At 40.9% G+C, this 24,345-nt stretch overlaps 1 protein-coding gene across 1 annotated transcript in view; it reads left to right on the forward strand.

Annotated features, from left to right (window-relative positions):
* Positions 1 to 5,878: 5,878 nt before the first annotated feature.
* Positions 5,879 to 24,345, forward strand: part of ASPH (aspartate beta-hydroxylase) — a 124,475-nt gene continuing 106,008 nt past the window's right edge. The window contains exon 1 of the mRNA XM_056854910.1: positions 5,879 to 5,978. Coding sequence (XP_056710888.1) covers positions 5,924 to 5,978 — 55 coding nt within the window. The 5' untranslated portion in view covers positions 5,879 to 5,923. The remainder of the gene's footprint in view (positions 5,979 to 24,345) is intronic.

Consider the following 24,345-nt stretch of genomic DNA (forward strand, 5'->3'; position numbering starts at 1 on the left):
AAAAAATTAAACTAGGTATTCAGTGGAGCTAAAATTTGAAATGTAAATAGGTAAGTAGCAATAAAGTATTATAACATTTATGATGTTATCATGCACTACAGCACAGTAGCAATAGCCTGTTCAAATATACACCCTGCACTGGAAGCAATATGATAGAAAAATGATACTTCTGAAGGGCAGTGGGAAAATGGCGCTGATGTGGTTGTGACTTCTGCAGGACACGATTCCTTCCTGATAGCATGATAACACACTTGGACACTGTTGTTTCCAAAAAGATCAGTGTAAAGAAAGGATGTACTGACAGGCAAAACTGGAAGGAATACATGGAAACACCATAAAAAAGGAGCACTCCAGTTTGGAAACCAAGGCAGAGAAACACCTCTGAATGAAAGCAGTCAACATCAATAGCTAATCCTGTTTGCTAACTAGACTATCTAAAACAGTTCACTGGATTAACTGTGATTAAAAGTCCCCAAAATCTTTTGGACTAGGTGCCCATTCCTACTGTCTACTCTGAGCAAAGTCTCACTGATTTCAATTTAAGGATGCAATTCACATAGGGAGTAAACCCCACTAGACTCAGCAAGATTTCATTTTTAAGTAGGCATGCACTGGGTTGCATGTATATTCAGGACACTGGAATCTGTGGTCAGAATTACATGTGCACTGCAAAGCACAGGACCGTTGCAATAAAGCTATAAACAAACCTTTTTGCATTGCTGTAGATGCAGAAACCTGATACAAGTGCATATAAAGCTGCATTTTGCTTTCCACGCTTGAACGCCAAAGGTGGGAGAAAGATTGAAAACTGCTTTAAATGGCATGTGGTCTAAGGATAGAATCCTTTACACTCGGAGCTGAGAGTAAACTTTACTGAATACAATGGGACTCTTCTGTAAACAATAATAGGATTGGGCTACAATCTTATGCACATGTTCTTGGGAGTAAGCTCCATTGAACTTAATGGGAGACTTCAAAGTAATCATAGGTTTGAGTTGCAGATCATTTCTATTTCTGCAAAAAAATCCACTGGCAATTTAGTGACTAACAAACTATGAGTCAGAGTTTACTTAAATTAGACGCGATAAGCTTACATCTATTAGGCCGAGTAATTTATACCGTAAACAATAAAAGGTATGTTTGTGTGGAGAGATGTTGCAAAGCAAGAAAAGTTCAAAACAAGATCCAAAGAGTAATCAATCCACTCAAAGTGGGTGGGGAGCACTCCCAACTGTTGATAGACAGGCAAAGTAAGATTAATACAAAATCTGATCTGGGAAATACAGGATTAAACATGAGAACATGAAGAACTAATTAGAAAGTTACAGAGAAATACCGGTAGATGAACTTTTAGGGACAGGATATGCAAGATACTAGCACCTATAATGAGTGACAAATTTTAAGCCCTTGTTAAGACAGAGTGGGGGTGTTATACATTTTCATGACTTTTAATTCAGCACTTTTGTGTTGGATCCTTCCTTTGAATTTTTGTGGAATAGTGACTTTTAGACCAGTCACAGAATTAAAACGGTCACACGTTAGTTTCTGAATGCTCATGTCAGATTGTGCACATTTTTTTGTCCCATGTAGAAAGTAGAAAGGCACTATTGACACATAATGGCGTATAATATATTGGAAGATGAGCAAGTGAATGACCCCAAGATGGCATAGCTGACGTTGGGTCCTGTGATTGTGTATCGAGTGTACATAGGGACAAGGATGAAAACTTGGTTTGTTCCAGCATCTGGGTCTTGAATTGGTGTCTCTGTTAGTTGATCCACTGTTGTAGGTAGGAAGTTGTCTTAAGTGAGGGGGCTCTCTGTATGCAAAGAAAGCTCTGCCACCCAAAGTTTGTGAGAGAGAAATACCACTATCCAGGTTAGGCTGCAGATCTCCGATGATACAGAGAATTAGCCTAAACTGCAAGCCGTAGGTGACAACCAGTGTTGTCGTTATCTCTTTTGGCTGTCTTGTAGGCTATTTACAGGTTCTCTGAAGAACATGAGAGAAGTAAGGCTAAAGAAGAGAGGGAAATATAATGAAAGACAATGAAAGGAGAATGCTTGGGGATATGAGAGGGGGTGTTATGCTGAAGAAATTGGAGGAGGAGAGCCAGAGAATCTGCTTTTCTTAAGCTACTTTTAACTTTGCTGGGGATGGGGGAATGAAACATGATATGTTTTGGACCCTATGGTAAGAAAATCAAATCATGGTTTCCCAACTTCATGTAGTTTGGTTGTAAACTCCAATGAAATAGATGAGGCTTTAGTTGCCTCAAATGTCTTTTGGATTGCAACATTGTTTGGTAACATAAATCTTTGCAAGATCACTTTATTACATTATGAAGTTATTTTGCAAGAGCAAATACAACAAGAGTCTGTGATACAAGGTGAGCCCCGCTGAACACAGTGGAATCTACTTCTATGTGAATATGCTTTGATCAGGTTGCAGTTCTTATTCCCTCCCTCTCCCTCCATTGGCTTTATGTTTAATGCACTGATTGAGCTCCAACTCCTTAAAATACTTCAAGCAGTTACACTGAATCAATTTTATTACCCAAGCATGAAACACTGCGCACTTGAGCTCTATGTGGATTACTAAGCATTAAACTGGATAGTTTAAGACCAAGGAAATTACAATGCCTGATTTTTTGGATAACAAAAATGTATCTTTGTTATTACTCATTTAGGATCCATAGATTTCTATTTAATTTTTTGTTGTTGAGAGTTTATATCCTTGGCTATGAACTAATCTTGGAAGGGCTTTTTTTTAATTTACCGTAGTTCATTTAGGGTGGTGATGGTGGTAAGTACCATCAAGTCACAGCCGACTTATGGCGACCCCACAGGATTTTCAAGACAAGAGACGTTTGGAGTTGGTTTGCCATTGCCTGGCTCTGTATAGCAATCCTGGACTTCCTTGGTGGTCTCCCATCCAAATGCTAACCAGGGCCAACCTGGCTTAGCTTCCACGATCTGATGAGATCAGGCTAGCCTGGGCCATACCACAAGTTTTTTCTTAATGGGGACCCAAAGCAGTGCACATAATTCTCCTTTCCTCCATTTTAGCCTCGTCATAACCCTGTGAGGTTAGTCTATGTGACCAGCCCAAGGTCACCCAGCAAACTTCCACAGCAGAGTGGAGATTCAAACCTGAGTCTCCCAGATCCTAGTCTGACACTCTAACTACACCACCACACTGGCTCAGGATAGTAGAGGGAAGATGATAATGTAACACCCTCCCCAACGATGTATTGGCAAAGATATACTGTCCGAGCTCCTGCTTGTTCTTTACTCTTCCTTTGTGCCTGAGTTGCCACTGGAGGAAGGGATTTCATATGCCTTTCAGAGCGGTTTGAAGGGCTGCCAATTTATACTGTACCTATACCTTTAAGAGCCTACTGAAAACCTGCAGTGTTTGTAAAATGACTTGGCACCCTGCCAATCATTAAATTAGCAAACCCACAGATAAGATAGGTTTCTACAGACTCAGGGAATTCACCAGGTATCACTTGGTAGCTTAATCAAAAGACCTCCCCACTCAACTAGCTTGATGAGAACTGAACATGATACACTAGCACAGAATATTGACAGCAGCAGAGTTATTGGGGGGATCCTCTGCTCAAATCCTGGGTAAACATATGAACTCTGGAAAGGAAGATTTTTGGAGGGGGGATTAGTATTATCTTGCAATTCTTTGTAGGCTCTTAGCCTATTTAAATAAAATAGCTAATTAAAAAAATTGCAACACTTGTTCTGTCTCTCACATTCTGCATGACTGACCAAGCAAGCAAATTATCTGATCTTTAAATAAGTAGCCTGTATTTTGTTGGACAATTTAACGTCTGCTTGCCTTGACAAGTTTGACAGTTACAAAATAGATCTGATTGCTTTTATTGGTTCAATCTTGATAAACGCATATTCAAGCTTTCAAGTCACAGACACTTCTTGGTTGGGAAATCGCATGTAGTTAAACTTTCTTCATATCACTCAGGAACTGTAAATTAATATTAGGCTGGGCTGCTAATATTTTCGCTGAATGATGCTTAAAGATACATCAATAGTTTCAAAATATATTTTTAAAGGAAGGTTCAATATAATCTTCACTGTCAAACCCCACTTCTCTTTCTGCCTCAGGCAAACAGGAGTCTGTTACACTCTACTGCCCATGTTTTTGTTTTAAAAGGCATGGAAGTCACTAGCTCTAACTTCTTCCCTTCTTCTCAATAGTAGTAACTTCTCACACTTTGCCCCAAATAATGATGACCTCTTCCAACTCTATGATGACATTTAGGCACCAGGAGCAGCATTTTGGGATTGTTTGTTGAGGAAGTACTTAAAAAGCTGTTGGTTTTCCCCCCCTTTTAATCCCCCAAAGCAATCATAGCCTTTTCCGTGTAGGAAACACTGTCCCCACAAAGGGCAGGATTTACTCCGAGGTAAGTTTGCGAAGAAGAGTTGTTGGTTTTTAGATGCCGATTTTCTGTACCTTTTAAGGAGAATCAAACCGGCTTACAATCTCCTTCCCTTCCTCTCCCCACAACAGACACTTTGTGAGTAAGGTGAGGCTGGCAAGAGCTGTAAGAGAACTGTGACTAGCCCAAAGTCACCCAGCAGGCTTCATGTGTGGGAGTGGGGAAACCAACCCAATTCACCAGATTAGAGTCCACCCGCTGCTCATGTGGAAGTGTAGAATCAAATCTCTAAGAGAACTGTGACTAGCCCAAGGTCACCCAGCTGGCTTCGTGCGTAGGAACGGAGACACCAACCTGGTTCACCAGATTATAGAGTCCCCAGCTCTTGACCCCTACATCACGCTGGCTCTCCACGCTATAGCATGGCAGCCATACTGGTCTAGCTGGGATTTGGAAAAGTTGCTCGATGGTTCGCGCCTCGTTGCCTATGTTTTAAAAAAGCACGTCATTATCCCACCATTGCCCTGAGGAACTCCAGGCTGCATCCTGCACTGCATTTTCACAACAGCCACCCCGCAAGGTACGGGAGACTGAAGAAGACCCAAGCTTTTGAGACAGCAAGGTAGACTTCCCCTGACTATGGAAGAGCCACTGATTTTGCAATTTGTAATAATCTCTTTTCCTTTCTGTAAATGTATTGAAATGTATTAGGACAGCAAGAGAATAGCTTGTTGCTGGGCAGGGTACCTCTGTGTGTCTGCGTGCTAGTAATTGGGGCAAGAGTCACGGAGAGTTACAGTGAACCATAACAAGAACTGGGTGAAACAGCGACTATACTGCCGCCTCTCTGTCTGTATCACAATCAGATATGCCCTGAATGTTGATGGCTGTCATATCTTGAATTTGGATAAATATCCCTTCCTCAGTACGATCGGGACTCAGAGATTTCTGCCCATTAGGGCCTCTGGGTCGCAGCTGCCAGAATAGTTTTCTTGAAATAACGGTTCAGGTCTCTATTTCCCCCACGAACCCCTGTTTACCGCTACACTTCCATAGCAGCTTTGCGACTGGGGCTCCGTCCCACACGCGCCCCTCAGAGCGCAGCGAGGCCTCTCCGCGGCTCTGAGGCAAATCCAAGGAGGCGCCTCGTCCTCCCGCCCTTCCACGTTGCCACGTTCCAACCGACCGCGGCGATCCACGCGCTCGCGGCCAGAACGCCGTGTTCGAGGCGGTCCCCTCCTCCCCCTGACCAACGAGGTCCCTCTAGGCGCTTCTTCCCTGCCTTGCGATTGGTGGGCACAGCTGCCACTCGGGGGTCGTCGCAGGAGCTGGCGGTTGGTGCGCGCGCGCGTCCCGCGTCGTGCTCGCGAGCCGAGTCGGTGGGAGGGGAGGCTTCGGCCGGGACGCCCTCGCCCCGGCCCCGCCCCTTGCCCTCGTGAACGCGCCCCGCCGCTCTGCGCGCTCCCTCCGCTGCCCTTTCCTCCACGGCGCCGCCTGACAGGAGGCGACATGGCCCCGCGCAAGAACCCTAAAGGCGGCAGCCCCGCACCTGGAGCCCGGCGAGGTCGGTAACGGCCGCATGGCGCCCACCGAGGCCTATATGGGAGGGGGCGGGGAGAGGCACGTATCCCGCCTTTTTTGACCTGTGGCGCCGTGGGGAGAGAAGCTCGGGGGGAGAGAGAGAGAGAGAGGGGGGCGGGTATCCCTCAGTGGGGCTTGTGGGGAAGACTCCTTGAGGGGAGGAAGGTGGGTGTTTTTTGTTGTTGTTTCCTGCCCCCGTCATGCTTTTGAAATCCGGCTCGGGGGAGTTCAGTTTCTTCTCCCCTGCCTCGAGGCGTCAGGAATGTCTCTTCGTTTCCTCGCTGCGAGGACGGCTTCGAGATCTCGGGTCCCCTCTGGTTGGGAAGTTTGGAGAGGAAGAAAATGGAGCCCGAGATTTCGCCTCCTGGGATTGCACCGCTCCGGCGGCAAGTTCTCGCTAATCCCGCCGTCTCTGACCTCCTCCTTAAAAACACACTACGAGTCCCGCTCCGTCGCTTTCTCCTCCCAGTGTGTACATAGTTCACATTTCTCTCACCTAGAGGGTAAAGGGCTGCCTCGAACACGTCCCGCGCTTACAGGAGGGAGTCGTTAGAGACTCAGGTTGAGTGATGTCCGTGCGCGCTGTTTGCATCCTTTCTTCTTCTCCTCTCTCTCTCCCCCACCCCCTACAAAGTCATGCCATGAATCCATTCCCAGCCCAGCTGGGGTCACCTCCAGGACGGTGCAGGAGAGCTTACAGCCTTTTCATGGGGGATTGTCATCCTGCAAATCTATAACATGTTATACCCTATGGGGAAGTTACTGTGTTTGATCAGAATAAAAATTCTGTGTGAAAACTGCTCCAAAGATAATTGTGCAGAAATCTGGGTTAAATGCTCATGAGTAACCACTACTTTGCTATGGAATTGTTTGATGCATCCTGATCTAACTAGTTAACCATTGGAGGAATATCCCCCTGTAGATTGCTATTGTGCCATCCCTTCTTTCTCCTTTGTGTCCCCGCCCCCAGCAAAGTATATAATAGAAGCCTTTTCTGTCAGCTGGTAGCGGCCTTACCTACCCCCTGCTCATAATCATAATATCTCCTCCAAGCAGCCAATCTAAAATCCCTTTTCTTGCTAGGTGTGGTAGTTTCTTTTAGCTATTTAAAGAGCAGTGGAGATAGAAACTACTTTTCTGTTTTCTTACAGTGCTGGTAAAATTGAAGCTTTCTGCTTCCAGGATTAGATTAATGATTTAATAAGGCCCTAACTCAATTGGGCTCAGAAAAAAATATTGTCCCAGTGAACTGAAAATACATAGTACTGTATCAAGGCAAAATCCAGCACAGTTGTGCTTTTATGCCAGATGTTTGTAACTACTGCATGATTTAGCACTAGTCAGCATAAGATTTTCAATAGGTATAACCACTTGTAAGAGTAAACCTGTTGTGGAGGGAATATGCTTTTAGTGCTGTTGCAGAAACCCATAGTAGACTGGTATCTCACAGCTCATTCATTAACACAATAGTTTATAAGTATAATTGTTTTCTGTTAGGCTAGCATCTAGGCGTGTGTCTGTATTAAACATTTTAGACTTTTAGACATGGTACTGTGATCAGCCAGTTTGGTTGCTCTCTATAAGAATCTGTAGTAGATTGACTCATTGCCTATGTAGAAACTTTTTGTTTGTTCTGCTGGTCTGATATCGTGAATATCTTTTGTTTGCTGTTCTGCGGGCCAGAGGATTGTGAGTTATAGCGAGTAGTTCAGTTATATAAGTTGTGAAATGGAAGTAGTATAGGCTATGTGGATAATACTTTGTGAGGAGGCAGTGTTGAGGAGAGGATTAAATATTTTAGCATTGTGTAATGAGGGTGGCTTGCTGGCTGAACATGTGAAAATCTTGTAAAACATGTAAAAAACTGATACATAGTGACTACAAATAGTATAGGCTTATTTAGAAATACTGGCTTTTCATCATGCTGTTCTGCTCTGAGCACCACAGAAGTTAAACTGTCAGAAAACTATAAATTTGTGGTCTGGCAGCATCAAATTTCATGAGCAAGTTTTAAAGTAGCTTCCCTGGATTGTCCAGCAAGACTTGTAACTGTTGCCTTGACAGTAAGGTACTACCCTTCTTTGTCTTTGTTCACTCTCTCATCTCCCCTAAAGTGTTTACGTGACAGGCCATGAGAAGAGAGTGAGGTAGGACCAGATGGTTTACATCTGCTGGTTGTACTTGAGTCAACCCTCTCCCCTTCTTCCTCCCTACTGGCATTTTCTAGTTGTAATGAGTGATCCTCTTGAAACTTACAAAAAGCATGCAGGAATGAATGGAAAATTCTTTACTTGTTAGGAGGCCACACTAGATAAGTGATAAGTAGATCTTGTAAGTATTTGGCTGATTTTAGCTTAAAAGTTCTAAGAATATTTGTCGACCATATATTTGAATAGTTGAAAATAGTGGCTTTTTTTAAAGTCATCATGGAAGTGTGAACATGTGCCTTTATTGAAATGGTATTGCCAATTAAATATTCTTGATTGGTGTCTCAGTCCCATAGATTACAAGAGAGTTTAACTTTCAAGTAACCATGTATTATGCTAACCATGGAATGGGTTATGTTGTTTTAGGTGATGAACAGTGCAAGGATAAGCAGAGTTACACCCTTCTAAGGTGATTGATTCCAGTAGACTTATAATGGTGTAACTCTGTTTAGGATTACACTGGAAATGGTGAGTGTTAGCTATTTTATTTCATCTTCCCAGTGTGAAGAAGTTGCTTTTTTCCTGGATCTTTTCCTGTCAATTTGCAATTGTGTGTGTGAATTCTTATGGGACGACAGAATGTATTCCCTGCTTTAATGAAATGTAGAGGCCAGTCCTAGTGGTTCAGAACGAAATTGTATATACTTCAATGTTGCTACATCCAAGTAAGTGTTCTTAGAATGTCATTCTTGCAGCATATTTAATTGAAGGCAAGTTCCACGAAGAACAGCTGGATTTGTTCCAAGTAAACATTGTTGTCATATATATCTCAATATGAGAAATAAGCTTAATTTCTTTCCCTTGCAGTAGAAAACTGGGTATTCATGAAGGTAGTTTCAGATATTCATGCTTACACTTACTCTCATTTCACATCTTAGCTAGGTTTGTGCTTGCTCTGAGAGTCTGTGTGAATGTTGACAGTGGAATCTGTCTTATTAGCTTTGTAACTGTAGGGCTTTAGAATGTAGTTCAGTATTGTGCCTCAGCCCTTTTACTAGCTTAATTAATGGTTAGGATGTAAGTAAACAGTTACTGTTTGACTTTTTGTGTATTTGATGGTATGGGGAGAATGATGACTTCTCCCAACTAAGTAAACTGAAAAGTTCTTTGTGGATGACTGCCAGAATGGGGTGGTGAATGTTATTTAAAATACAAAACATTGTTCACAGCTGTCATAGAGATGGGATTTCTCATTTCGGTGGTGGTGATAAAATTTTCTTCCAGGTTGTGATGGTGAAAATGCAGTCATAAGAACATAAGAAAGGCCCTGCTGGATCAGACCAAGAACCATCAAGTCCAGCAGTCTATTCACACAGTGGCCAACCAGGTGCCTCTAGGAAGCCACAAACAATACGACTGCAGCAGCACCATCCTGCTTGTGTTCCACTGCACCCAATATAATAGGCATGCTCCTCTGATACTAGAGAGAATAGGTATACAGCATGACTAGTATCCATTCTAATAGCCATGAATACCCCTTTCCTTTATGCATTCATATTTTAAAATCTAAAATACAAATTTTAATGTATGAATATGACAAAACAGATGTTTGAAAACATATGTGGGTATGGTCCTCATAGAGGGAGAACTGGCTGTTGAGTGAAAAGTTAATACCAAGATTTGTGCTAGTGTAGTGAGGGTCAGTAATGAAATTAAATGTGACAAGAATATTCCTTTGGCTGCATCTCCTAACTTATATTACATTCACTTTCTAATTCTTAACTGTTTCTTAATAGTTTGTTCATTTTGAACAGTCAGTAATGACTCATGTTTGTCATATATTTTACTTGGATTTGAAAAACAGTGGCTTTTGTATAGCTATCAGCTTAATCTAATAATAATCCTCATCATGAGGCCGCTGAAGGCATTCATCTGTACTGAAGCATTTTTGCTCTTGAGGCATAAATATTTCATAATTTTTCCAGCAGTTTTCAGCAATTAATGGGCTTTAATAATAAAGATCTATTCTGTCCTATTTTCTGCTGCAGCACAGTTTTTGAAGTCTTGGGTGCTTCAAATCCCTCAGTGGTCCCTCCTCCTTGTCTTGTGTTTATTTGCTGTTTTTATGTTTTTGTATGTGTATTTTAACTGGGTTTAATTGCTTTAATGATATGCTTTCATTTTGTTTTAATGGTTTTATTAAGTTTGTTTTTAATTTGTTAACTGCCTTGGTAGCCCTGATGAGGGCAGAAAAGGCCAGGTATAAATTTACTAAGTAAATAATAACTATCATGAAGACCATGCGATGTGACCAAGGGAGGAATCCTAAGCAGGTCTACTCAGAATGTAGTTCTATGTAATTCAATGGGACTTAACTTCCAGGAAACTGTCCTTAGGCTTGCAGCCCAAATCACTTTCTAGTTCTGTCAGATTTTATAGAATCCTTGTAAGGTAGAGGATATTTTGCTAGACCCTATCCATTATCTCTCTGGATAAACATTGATGCTTGCTGCTTTCTCTCATTGTTGTCAGAGAGATCCTATAATGTGATCTTTCTGCCAAAAAGGAGATTCCCATCTGTTTGGGTGTCCTTTAAATCTTTTCAAGATATGGCAGAAATGAGATGCAGAAATCAAAGTACTTTTTAAAATCTGAAGGAAAATTGTTCAAAGACCTTTACCACAATTATGCAAAATAACCTTAAGTTCCCAGTGAATGTCAAAAAAGGGTGTGTGTGTTAAGCTGTCACTTTTCCCTCTAGTTATAAAGAAGGCCTGAACTTTCCCTAGAAGCTAAAATGGCTAAACTGAGGCAGTCTCCTTTGGTCACATTATGAGAAGACAGGAGTCACTGGAAAAGACAATAAGGCTAGGAAAAGTTGGAGGCTGCAGGGAAAGAGGAAGACCCAACATGAGATGGATTGACTCAATAAAGGAAGACATGGCACTCAGTTTTCAAGCCCTGAGCAAAGCTATTAATGATAGGACGTTTTGGAGGTCATTAATTCATAGGGTTGCCATAAGTCGGTAGTGGTTTGATTACACTTAACACACACTCACACAAAAAGAAGGAATCCCTGTAAAACGTGAAGAGCAGCACAAGAACCAAACAGATCAGTGAATTGTGAACATGTAAGATTGATTCAGATGCCTGTGTTTAGAAATAAGTGTACTATCTTAAATTTATTTGAAAACATACTACTTATAGCAGTGTTACTTAACTATGGCACAAACAAATTTGCATGATAGCTACAAGATTGCCCACATGATTTCAATGTAGACATCATAAATCAGCTGAAATCATGATAAAAATTATATCTACATTATGTAGTATTACTACCATAATTTGTTCCTGGTTCAAACGGTGCTAGTGCATCATTTGGAGAAGTAAAAAAAAAATTAAGGTAAATATTGGCAGTCTGAATATCTTTACTTTGTTGGTGGGATCAGTGTGAGAAAGGCACATTTGAAGCCATTGTGATGTAGTGGCTAGAGTATCAGACTAGGAACTGAGCTATCCAGCTTTGAATTCCCATTCTGCCAAGGAAGCTTTGCTGAGTGATCTTGGGCCAATCATTGGGGTGAATCTTGTTATGATTGGGTACCCTGAAACCATGGCAACTGTTTATTTCCGCAAGAAGGGAGAGGTAGAGAAAACAGGAGCTTGGTTTCAGTGGTAGAACCAATCCATTTGGCCTACCTACCAAAGGAGGAGATAAATGGGCATAATAAAACCTGATGGGGGAGAGCTGTGGGCTATGTGCCAAAGGACCTTATTGGCAGAGCTCAGAGTATCTCCCACAAGGGCAGGATTTCAGGATTCCTAACGCTGGATTGGGATGGGGGGAGTTTCACTTAAACAGTTTTTAACAGGGGACATCTTCCTTTGTTCTTGGTTCCAACACTTCGCCCAGATGCTGTGACTGGTGGCCTCATCCTCCTCTGTCAGGGTATAGTAAGGAGGTTAGAGGGATGTTTAGTGGAGGGACTGTGGCTCAGTGGTAGAGCATCTGCTTGGCATGCAGAAGGTCCCAGGTTCAATCCCCGGCATCTCCAGTTAAAGGGACTAGGCAAGTTGGTGATGGGAAAGACCTCTTCCTGAGACCCTGGGGAGCCACTGCTGGTCTGAGTAGACAATACTGACTTTGATGGACCATGGTCCATCAGGCAGCTTCATGTGTTCATGTGCTCAGCCTAAGGTAACTTTTGTATTGTAACTTAGGCTCATGTTTCATTTTATTTCCTTAGATCTGTATCTCCTACTATGATAGCTATTTTCCATGTATGTACCTAGTTTATTCCGTATTAATAAAGCTTTCTTTCTGTTTAAGAAAGCAAACTGTGATTCAAATCCTACCTTCATGCTGAAGACTGCTAACACTAACACATGGAGAGGGAGCTAAAGCAGTTGGATACTCTGCCCTTTGTACTTGCTTAGAGGCAGCCTTATCAGGGTACCCCAAGGTGCTGGTTACTTGAGAAGCTGGGTTTCATATCTTGGGTGGCAATGAAGAGGAAATATGCTTTTAAATGCGGGCAAACACTCAACATGCATGTGAGAACACAAGGACCCAGGGCGGGGTTATGATGGATCCAACCAGCTTTTCCACTCACCTAACTTTCCCTCCTTACTGAAGCCCATGCCTCATATGGCTTTTGTCCATAAAGGTCCCATGATCTCTGTGTCTATTTTGGATCAAATATATTGTGACAGAGTTTTTCACCTTTGAACAAATGAAGTTGCTTTTTTCCTTATTTCTAAGTATTCAGGACACAAAAGGTGCCACGCTTGAAACTAATGGCTTATTGGATTCTTCATTTTAGGGCATTTATGCAAAGAAGTTTTGCTTGCACCAAGGTGATTGTTTCCTGATGTACATCATAAACTGGTAAAGTGACTGGTTTAAAAAACAACTGCAGTGACTGATAAACCTGTTTATTTTTTAACAATACTCACTGACTTGCATGGAGAGTTTTTTTTGTTTTTGATTTGCAGTGGAATATGAGAACTGAGGCTGGAAAATACCTTTAATGGGTGCCACCACCAGAGTGCTAGCCTCCAGCTGTGAATAAATGCTTTTATTACTTATCACCAGCAAAATAACCTTTGGCACCTAATGGTCATGTTTTTCTTGGGGAAGATGCAATTACTTTATAATTTCTTTTAAACATATTTTTCAGTACTTTGAAGATGCATTGAAAACTTCCAGTGTTAAAAATGTTTTCAACTTCGTAAGTGCTTGTGATTAAACAGCAATACTAATGAGTGGTGTGGTGTTGGAATTGTGTGTCTGTTTTTGACAAAGGTGATCTCTCAAATAATTTGTTTAAGATAGTGAATGCCATTGAAGAAGAAACTGTGACTGATTAAAGGATTATGTGTATCGGATGATTTGTATTCTAGTGTTACTATCTGTCAAACATCAAAAGAACAGATCTGAAAAGGCACAGTTTTATGCAATGGCAACTATGCTGAATTCTGACAGCATTGCAGAAGAATGGTGCTACTAAATTCTAGTTCTAGTAGGGCTTCTGAAAGTCCTATTGGTGGCGGTTTTGCTGGAGACATTGATGGTAGTCTGCATATCACAGGGATAGGAGGGAGATAGATATGTAAGACATGTTCAGCATTAGGTAATAATTCATATGTATACTATAATGTATACGATAAACAAACATTTTCAAGACTTGTCGAAGGCTTTCACGGTCAGAATTCATTGGTTCTTGTAGGTTATCCGGGCTGTGTAACCGTGGTCTTGGAATTTTCTTTCCTGACGTTTCGCCAGCAACTGTGGCAGGCATCAGGAAAGAAACGTGGCGAAACGTCAGGAAAGAAAATTCCAAGACCACGGTTACACAGCCCGGATAACCTACAAGAACCAATTTTCAAGATTATTTTTATTTAAATATAATGATATAGTTTATATGCTGTATTTTAATAATTATACATTATTAATTTATTAAACAAATAATTATACATATGTATCAAATTTCAATTATACATATACAGTGTTTTCAATATTATAAAGTTTAACTTAAAATCTAAATATGTTGGTTGTCCCAACTACTCTGACTACATGAGAATGTTTCTGTTCAAATGATACATGGGCAGCCCAATCCAAAGGGGGGGTGATGGTTCTGGAGTGCCCAGGGATGGTACTGCTGTGCTGCCTCCAGAGTGGCCTGCTGCCGAGTGCAGCAAGCCAAAAATACATTTTTGAAAGAAACCCCATAAAGCAGCCTCACTCTTCTCCCTGCTGGTATACCCAGGGTGAAAGGGGACAGGAGGCTGCCTACAGGCAGCCCCGCCCTCCGGAACGCCCTGGGAATGACCTCTGGGCTGCTGGCGCAGGCCCCATCAGTGTCCAGGGGTGGCTGGAAGACCAGCATCCGGGCCTCCCCACCGGCATTGGGGCCACGGCGGCATAAGTAGCCCGGATGCTGGCGTGCCAGGGCCCCAATGCCAGTGCAGCCCCTTCATGGCCTCCTGAGGACTTTCATCCTCAGAAGTCAGGAATGTGCTGTAAAGCAGGGCTTCTTAAACTTTTTCCACTCACAACCCCTTTTTGCCCAGGTATATAGGTATATGCAAGAGCCCCGTGGCACAGTGGTAAGCTGCAGTATTGCAGTCCAAGCTCTGCTCACGACCTGAGTCGGAAGTTGGTTTCAGGTAGCCAGCTCAAGGTTGACGCAGCCTTCCATCCTTTCGAGGTCGGTAAAATGAGTATCCAGCTTGCTGGGGGTAAAGGGAAGATGACTAGGGAAGGCACTGGCAAACCACCCCATAAAACAAAGTCTGCCTAGGAAACGGGATGTAACGTCACCCCATGGGTCAGGAATGATCCAGTGCTTGCACAGGGCACCTTTACCTTATTTTACCTATAGGTATGTAAAATAGGTATACAAATCAAACATTTACTGATAATAAATCATAAAAAATGTATTTTAAAACAATTCTTTGGTCTACATGGTAAATTTGTAAATTTTACCATTTACTGTTGCCAAGTTTTTTGTGACCCCCCCCCCCACATTCAGTTATGCGACCCCATATGGCGTTGCGACCCCACCGTTTAAGAAGCTTTGGTCTAAAGCACCTAGGAGATATAGCTAGACTGTGCTTTCTCAGATTGTCTTGTTCCTAAGTGGTGGGAATATTTGGGGTTGAAGAGTTATTTATATGTAAATGTGTATACCTTCTTTTTCTGCAACATGTGGACCTAAAACGTTTTACAGATTTATGTATTTTTCTTCTGCCAGCTAAAAATTTCAGGAAATGCATTCATCTCCTTGAATAGTGTTACATTTCTTTATAGTTCATTGTGAAATGCCAGGCAATGACTTACACTGATACATCTGAAATAGGGCACTGAAAACTTTGACCAGATTGAGCAAACTTTAAGCTGGCCAAATATCAAAGCAAAAGCTTTTTGAGCAACCTACCCTATTCCAGGTGCCCGAAGGATGTATTGGGAAATACCCTTTAATTATGTGATCTTGTATTGTTGAGTTATTTGAGAGACAGGGTCTTTTGCTTGTAGAAATTAATGACCTGTAAGTTTTTAAAAAAGAAAAGTAATGATAAATGCAAATGCCTCAGTGTTGTGAGAAAATGGTGACTGGAAATGTGTTTGGCTACCATTTATTTATTTGTGCACTTTGAACCTTCTTTTCTTCACTCAGCAGTCTTAAACATCTTACAATGTCAAAAACAGAAAACCATCAAATGACACAAATATTTAAACCCAGGTTGTTTCGCCACAATTCTGTCTACTGCCAGCAAACTAAGCCACATGATGTGGAGGGGGGCAATTGAGGCAGTAACTTCTAGCTTCCTTTTAAGCTTCTGGGGAAAGATAGAAAGGACAGAGCAAGTGGTAACAGCTTTGCTCTTGATGTCAACAGCCTTTCCTCAGGCATTGTCCAGTTGTGCATCTATGATACATCCTGCAAATAGACTATGGCACAAAGGAATGAATAGCTGCCTTTTGCATGGGGAGATATTAGGCATTAACAACGGAGAACACAACTTTACTGGGGTAAACTTCTTATGTGGGAAATGGGAGGGATCTGATCAGTAGAGAAGCTGGTATCCTTTTCCTTCTTCAGCAGTTCTTTTCCTGTGTCTGCAAGGTGTGCAGGGTTATTTGAAGTGTCCTCCTTTGCAGAACTCCTAGGACAACTTTGGCCTCACCGTTTACCTCAGCTCTTTGCCATGTCTACAATCCTTTCTCTCCCTTCACCCTGTTAGAGAGATTTTAAAAAATCCAAGTGTGCCATTTGCATAGCTGAGAGTCAAGACTATGGCTGAGAGAAACTCTTCTGAAGAAGCCTATGATTTCTCAGGTCCTGTGGTCAGGACCTGTAGTCAGCTCAGTACAAGATAATTGTTATTGCCACAGGACAGCAGTGTAAATGGTCCTCTGCTCTCAAAGTATAGGGAGTGACCTTATCACCCTCCCTGCTGGTGATGTAATATTTGTGTCATTTTGTGGCCCAATACCTGGCCCTTAGAGCCACAGAAGAGCAGGCATCTGTCTCCAGAGGGAGGGGGGCACCCCTCAGAGTCTCTCTCGATCTTTTGTCTGGCCAGGTTCTCAAGAAGATTATTTAGTTCAGTTTGTCCCCTAATGGATACAAATATGAATGGCTGCAGAAACCTTGATGATCAGCAGGGAGCAGCAAAGACAGCCTAGCCAACCAGGGCACCTAGAAAATTCTATTAACCCAGTAGTTTGTCTGCTTTATTCACCTAATCCAGATCACCCGTTGAGGTTCACTACTTGAATCAGAATATTGAGGTTTTTCTCAGGCAGGAAGGAGGGGAAGTGTCAGAGAAGAGGAGCAAAGAAAACTTAGGCCAGGTGTTTGTTTTCTCAGGAAAATGTTCCCCATTTAATTACCAGAGCACAGAATATTAGTGCTTCTTGGATCCTCTATAGATCAGTCCTCAATCAGGGGTTAAAAACCCCTTGAAGGGACCAGGAAGATAATTTCTAGAGGTAAAAACCCATAAACGTTTTCATTTTTACATTTTTTTCAAGGAGGTCCTTTCCTCTTTGCTTGTAAATACAGCATAGGACACATTAACAGGTTGTATTTTCCTAGCAGAGCACTAGAGTTTTTTTTTCAGGTTGGTATCTAGGTCAGTGGCCTGAAGGATGGTGAAGGTTCCTTAAAAGATGCAGCAGATTGCAAAGGTGAGCACAATATGAGTTTTGATGGCAGCCTTCCTTATTACCAAGTTTCTGTGATGTGGGCATGCAAGCTACTAAGTGACATTCCAACCATGAATAGGAAAGAGATGCTCCCTCTTCCTGCCCACTGCATCTAGGCTGATGCTGTATCAGGAACCATTGGGGGCTTTGCAACCAGGGGTTTTCATGACTTCAGTGGGCATGATGGACACATAAATTCTAGTTGTGCTACCTCATTGGAAATTCTTCAGATTCTTCTACTTGCAGAGGCATTTCACTTTGGCCTTGCCTCCACCTTGAAGTCTTACTGAATTGATGATTGCAGTAGTAGCCTTAGTCAGAACATGTGATGTTCTTGTGCACCTGTTCTTGAATAATCTTCTGCGATCCCCTCCAGGGGCAAGGCTATTATTGACTCGTGTTGGGTGAGGTTTTCCCATCTGCAATACTGGAAGAAGAAACTAAGGAAGGCTGTGATTCAAGGTATGTTCTCCAAAGCAGCCAATCTGAGGTCCCTTACCTACTTGCAGGTAAACATTATATGCGTAGGTGAAATACAGTAGGCGAAGGTGCATACAAGTGCACTACCATGGTTACTTATCCTTCCAGCATGACATTGCAGCTAAACACTATCTGCAGATGTAGACCCTCCACCTCAGATATAGTAACGACACTTAGAGAAAGCCTAACACTTTCATATCAAGGCACTAAGACAAGTGGTTTTCAGTATTTTAGAGGGGGGTATACACTGCCAGGGACTTCATGCCTAGGGGTTCTGGAAACGAGGAATGCAAATACAGTATCATTTTTTCAGGGCCACAGGCAATTAGTTTAGCTCTCCTAGAATTCTGGTATGTAATACAGAATGTTTTGTATTCTCACAGCATGAAGGCCCATGTGAACTGGCAAGTGGGTATGAGATCAGCAGTGCTACAGTGGGAGGCAACTGTAGTATCCTAAAATAAACATCATTGTTGACTGATCAACATAGCAGCAGCAGCACCACCATCAACCACCAGTGCAATTGGCTGGGTTGTAAACACCGGAATGCAAATAATTTTTTAAGTGCAGTTATATCAATGGCATCTGTCTTAACATTTGTAAAAGGAGACGGTTGCAGGGTTCTGAGCTTTCCCTGACTCCTGTCATGATAGGAGAAATCATCCATCAGGGATGTCTTCCATACTTCTGAGTATTTAAGTATTAAGTCATTTGAGTCATTTAAGTATTCTGTTTTCTATGTGCTGCTGTTAAATTGGTTAGCTACCTAACCTTGATCCTTGTACTTGGTTTACATTCTGATAATTTCAGGAAGGTTTGTTGGTATATTGGGGGTGGGGGCAAGCACGCTTAGTTTCTCATAGGATTCTAGTAGTTTGCGTGTAGTCTCCCAGCTTCTGATTCCAGGATCAATATCCATCTCAAGGTATGAGCTTGACCCGTGCAGCCTGACATGCAGGACCATGAAGTCCCACGGAAATCTCTGGTGCATCCTCTTCTGTATTAAATTTCTCAAACTGTAACAGGATTATATTTGTTAAGAGCAGTAATAATATTAAGCTGTTTTTTGCTTTAATTTTAGGTTTCACTGTAATGTATCTGAACCATGACTTTTCCCCATACAGTCTAGTCTTGTCATTGAATATAAATCTTGAACAAATGTAGTTATTTCTTACCTCTTAATTCATTGTTCAATTTATGAACTGGAATTTATAATGGTATTTGAAATAAAGAGGATTTTACAGGGTCATGATTCATTAATTTTACATCCTTTGCCCAAATTATCTCTCCTGTTTAGTAAAACTAATGAACCTAGTAGGAAAATAATGTAGAAAATGAATGACCTGAGAACTCTATAGGGGTGGCACTTTGATAGTTGGGGTAAAATTGCATCTTTTTGCTCCACTGGTCTGATTAGGAAACAAAACATGTAGTGTATTTAACAAAAATGTTGACCAATACAGTTCCATTTAATAGAGGAAATTTTCTTAAACAATTATATAAAAACAGGGTAGCGATAAAACCACATCTGGGTGGTGAAAAATTCTAAAATGCTCAGACGTCTAAAAATGTCCTTGGAACAAACCAAAGATAATCTAGCTACAGTTATTGTACAAGTATAATATAAGTCACTTTAATCAGGTAATGTAAATATTTCCTTGTAATTTCTTCTGTTCTGGATCTCGGGAGATTCTTTTGTGGTGTGTTGAAGGCTCTTTTCTGTTCCAGCTATATTTGGAGAACCGTGTTTTTCAGTGAACTATCTGAAAAGTAGGGAAGGATTAACAGATGAAATAGATTTGCAGAATTTAGGGCTGGAAGCCTTCCTGATGCTAAAATAAAGGCAAGCTGTTGTTCAGCATCAAGGCCTCAGTATGGAGGATTTGTAAAATGAAGCTAGAAGTTTTTTGTCTTTTGGCAATGTAGTACTATAAGCAGCATAAGTTCTTTTTTCTTTTTGTTAAGTGTTAGGACTTGAAACAAAAGATAGAACTCTCAGGAGCTGAAGGGTATGGGATGTGAAATTAAAAGAGAAAGGGGAACTACATTTGAAAAGTGGCATAAGAGTGTTATTTTAAGTTGTTTAATAAAATATTTACTCTGATAATTTGCCCAAGTCCTCCCTGGGTGGGTATGCCTGAAGATTAGTTTTCTCCTCTGGTCACTAAAGGTTTCCTCTGGTTGCTGACACTTTCTAATCTTTGTTTTAAATATTAAATTATTTTTTATTAAGTTACTCTTTCCCTCCCAAAGCCATTTAATTATTTTCATTGCGGATTATAGTGTTGAGTCAACTAAAGTAATTATAGTCTTTTCATGTAGATACAATTACTGAAGTGGCTACTATAGCTACGGTGTTATCAGAGTAATATTCAGGTATTGGGAAAGGAGTGCTGTAGCCTCCTGGTGTGGGGGGAATAAACACCAAGGCTTTTTATCAGATGATTATGGCCTTAGGAGCTGCCGAGCCCAGCCTGCAGAGAGCTGGGTGGATCCCCTGTATCTGACACTTTTGAAATACTCAGCTGTATGTATTGTTTGCAGACCATTGGAGTGAAATATGTAAACAGGCATCATTTTGCCTTTGCTTAACCACTAGTATTTGAGGAATTCTTCAGTGGTTGCTCCATAATTGTGGAGCACTGTTGTCCCCTCAAAATCCAAGTCGGATGACCTTCCAGGATTGTCAGCATAGGCTGGAACACCCCTCCCCACGCACACACACAGTTAAGCAGATGAATTAATCCAAATGTCTGTATTTTTAAAATTATGTAATATATAATTTGTGTGCTCACATGTAGGTAGAAGGTTTTGGACTAGGAACTGGGAACCCAAGTTCAAATCCCCACTCATGCCATGGAAGTTTGCTGGGTGATCTTGGGCCAGTAACACACTCTCATCCTTGACCCTGGCTATTATTTGGATGGGAAACCTCCAAGGAATACCAGGGTTATGATGCAGAGGCAGACAACGGTGAACCACCGGCGAACACCTCTTGCCATGAAAACCCTGTGGAGTCGCCATATGTTAGTTGTGACTAGATAGCAAACAAACAAACAACAACACCAGAAACACCCCAAGTCCTTTGGAAAAAATTGAGTAGGGAGAAAAGGGGGGTGATGATTTACATAAATTTCCATTCCAGGAGTTAAAATATGGAGGGATTTGAAATTGTATGTTATAAGAAGGGGATCTGTGATCATTTGCAGGGGAGGCAAATCCCCTTTCCATCTGCCAGCCACTGCTTTCTGCTCTCTTGCTGGGGCCTTCAGAATTTTTTTTTAGGTTGACTAAGCAATCCAGAATAGTGCCAATGTCTTGTGAGATAGCCTTGCGAGATCTCATTGTTTTAAACTTTCTCCCACTTTTTTTTCTTTTCCTAGTTTGAAGAAATCTATACCTTAGCTGCCCCATTGTAGTTTTTGATTCCCTGGAATTGGGTTAGATAGATGAATAGTTGGAGCTTTTGACAGTGGTGGTTGTGCATTGACCCCTTCACAGTTCTGGCTGTTAGTGCTGTCATTGATGCAACATCCTTAAGAGGCTTCAGTGTGATGCCCTACTGTTGTTGTGGTATATCTTGTGCTAACTGTAGATGAGTTTATAGATATGCATTCCAAAAAGTGTGCAATAGCTGCTTGTCAGCATTATGTAAATGCATTTCACTGATGCCCAGATTGTACAGACAAGCTTTGTGCCCTGACTTTTGTTTGAGTTTGTTCAGAAGGTTTAATGCTCTTAGAATTTAGTCACTGAGGCATGCGTTCCTGCAATCATTTTTTTTTTAATCTGTTTGGTTTTGCTTCCCTGGTACGTTGATTTTACAGATTAAATGAGATGGAAAAGACCCAATACCCAGGATGCTTTGTTAGTAGGAGGGGGCAAATTTGATTGTCGTCAGCACTGGGTTTCCATATGGGTGCTTAAAAGCATTTGGCTTGCAGATGATGACACTAAAAATAGCTTCTGAGCATAGTTGCAGCCGGGTCTGATTTCGGGTTTCAGCTGAGTTGGCTGTAAGAAATTTTCTTTGCTGCTGTTGCAAGGCTTACGTGAGGGTGAATTTTTTGCTGATTCTATCTTGGACACTGGTTTTATAATCAGGTTTACTTTATTCATGGATAAAAGACACTGATGCCATGGCCGAAGACTCAGGTATAGTTCTCCCAGTTTGAAAAAACACGTTGTCTAATGTGGTGGTGGTTCTTCTGATAGTGGGCAGCAAAACTACAAATGCATTGCTGTGTAACTTTAATCTGAATATTTTGTAAAAAGTTTAACTCCTGTGATTAGTTTTGGGTGATCCCATGGAACTGATTACTTAACATCATATTTGATCTTGTGGCTCTGAAAATGGATGAAATTATGTTTAACAGCAACTGATTTGAGATCCTTCATAGCAAATAGGACATATTAACATTGCAAGTAAACAAAATATGCAGTCTGTAAACTAGCCTTTTAAAATATTTTATGGGTTTTTGAAAGTGCATAATGATATTGTTTGTGGTGTCTTTATAGATATGGCAAAAGCAAAGGTTTACCAGATTTGGAAATTAACCTACTTTCTACTTTGCTGGCAGTACTAAAGGGCTTCAGCTTTGATGTAGCTCTTTAGAATGAATTAAAATTGGTAAATAAATCAAATATATGTTAAGTTATTAGTATCAGCTCATGATTGAGACTCTTACTGTTAAATGTCACCAAGGAATTAACTGACCCCTTCCACCGCCAACAGAGTCACAGTTATAATTAACTAGTAAAGAGGACTAAGTGCGTTGGCAGTAAACGTTTCCCAACAAATCAATCTTTCAGTAAATGTTTGGTGGGTTTTTTTTTTTTACTGATGTGCATATTTATAGAAGTAATGGTTGCATAATTTAAAAAAATGTTTAGAAAGTTGTATTTGCAGTGAACAGCCTTTTGGCTGCTGCTCAGAGAAAATGATCTAATGTCAACTTTGAGAGCATTTGCATTTATATGGTATCCATTATATCACTTGCTAAATATTATATGTATCATCATTGCCTTTCCTGTGTGTGAAGTCACTGGGCCTCATAATTTTATCTCCATGACTGAGTTATGCTAGTGTTTTAGTAGTAATTGATTATATATCTTATTTTCTGTGTGTATTATGCGTGCCAGTCAAGCATTTTGTGCCAGTAGCTGATGAATAGTTAAGACCAGGCAAAATATTCTGTGCTTCTAATGGCCTTTAAACTGATTTAGAGCCTAAATGACAGCCAGTAGTGAGCTCTTATACAGGTATTAACTTATTTTGGTAGACTTTTGAAAGTTCATAATACTACATTTGTATTTTTATTATAAAACTATTATATGTATTATATGCCTCTAACTGTCCTTTATCTTCTGAAACATTTCTTAAGAAGCACCATTTTCATAGGGAGGGGGTTGGTCTGTGAACATGGCAAAATTCAATTGTGGTGAGTCAGGAGCTGTAAGCGCTGGGAAGTATATCCTGAATGAAATTTCTTAAAAACAACTTATGTAAAAGGCATTTTAAGTGGCAGTTGGGGAGTAGAAGTTGCACAGAAGAACATGGGAATAGCTGTTTTGCTTGAGGAGTGGAAAGTAAAAATCTCTTTTGCAATTTAGCATTTAGCTTTGACTCTTAATTGTTCTAGGATATGTCATATAAGCTTCATTAATGTTGCACGTGGGGCTTTCATTTTAAAATGTTCAGAAACTTGTACTGGCTCAGAATACAGTAGCTACATTACCCTGCCTTTACATATAAGTATTCTGGAGGCAGCTTATAACAAAGTAAAAATATAACATAAATGAAAATAGCAGTAAGCCAGATAAAAGGGAGATAGAAGATAACACTATTAAACTAGCATCATCAGGAAAAAAAAGTTAAAATTTTAAAGGCTTTAATAGTGTAAAAGCAGAAAGTAAACTCTTATATGCAATGATAACAATTTTCCATATAATAGAGGAAATGTTCTTAAACAATGACATAAAAACAGGGTAGTGATAGAACCACATCCAGGAGGTGAAAATTTTTTAAATGATCAGATGACTAAAAAGGTCTTTGGCACAAACCAAAGAAAATGCTATTGACATCTGAATGTTGCCAGAAAATATTACAGTAACTTTTTGAGTTCTAATTAGGGTTGCCAGGTCCCTCTTTGCCACAGGTGGGAGATTTTTGGGGTGGAGCCTGAGGAGGGTGGGGTTTGGGGAGGGATTTCAGTGCCATAGAGTCCAATTGCCAAAGCGGCCATATTCTCCAGGTGAACTGATCTCTATCGGCTGGAGATCAGTTGTAATAGCAGGAGATCTCCAACTAGTACCTGGTGGTTGGCAACCCTGGTTCTAATTTAATATGTAAAAGCTCTTTCATGCTTCCTTCAAGAACCTAAAAGGCATCTATATAGCAGATTGGGAGTATGTAGATTAAAAAAATTAATCCACTACTGCTTTGATTAAAATAAATACCAACTATTAATTAACTAAAATATGAATCTAATGTAAGTTAATCTGAGTCA

The sequence above is a fragment of the Euleptes europaea genome, chromosome 8 (genome assembly GCF_029931775.1).
Source record: "Euleptes europaea isolate rEulEur1 chromosome 8, rEulEur1.hap1, whole genome shotgun sequence".
NCBI lineage: Eukaryota > Metazoa > Chordata > Lepidosauria > Squamata > Sphaerodactylidae > Euleptes > Euleptes europaea.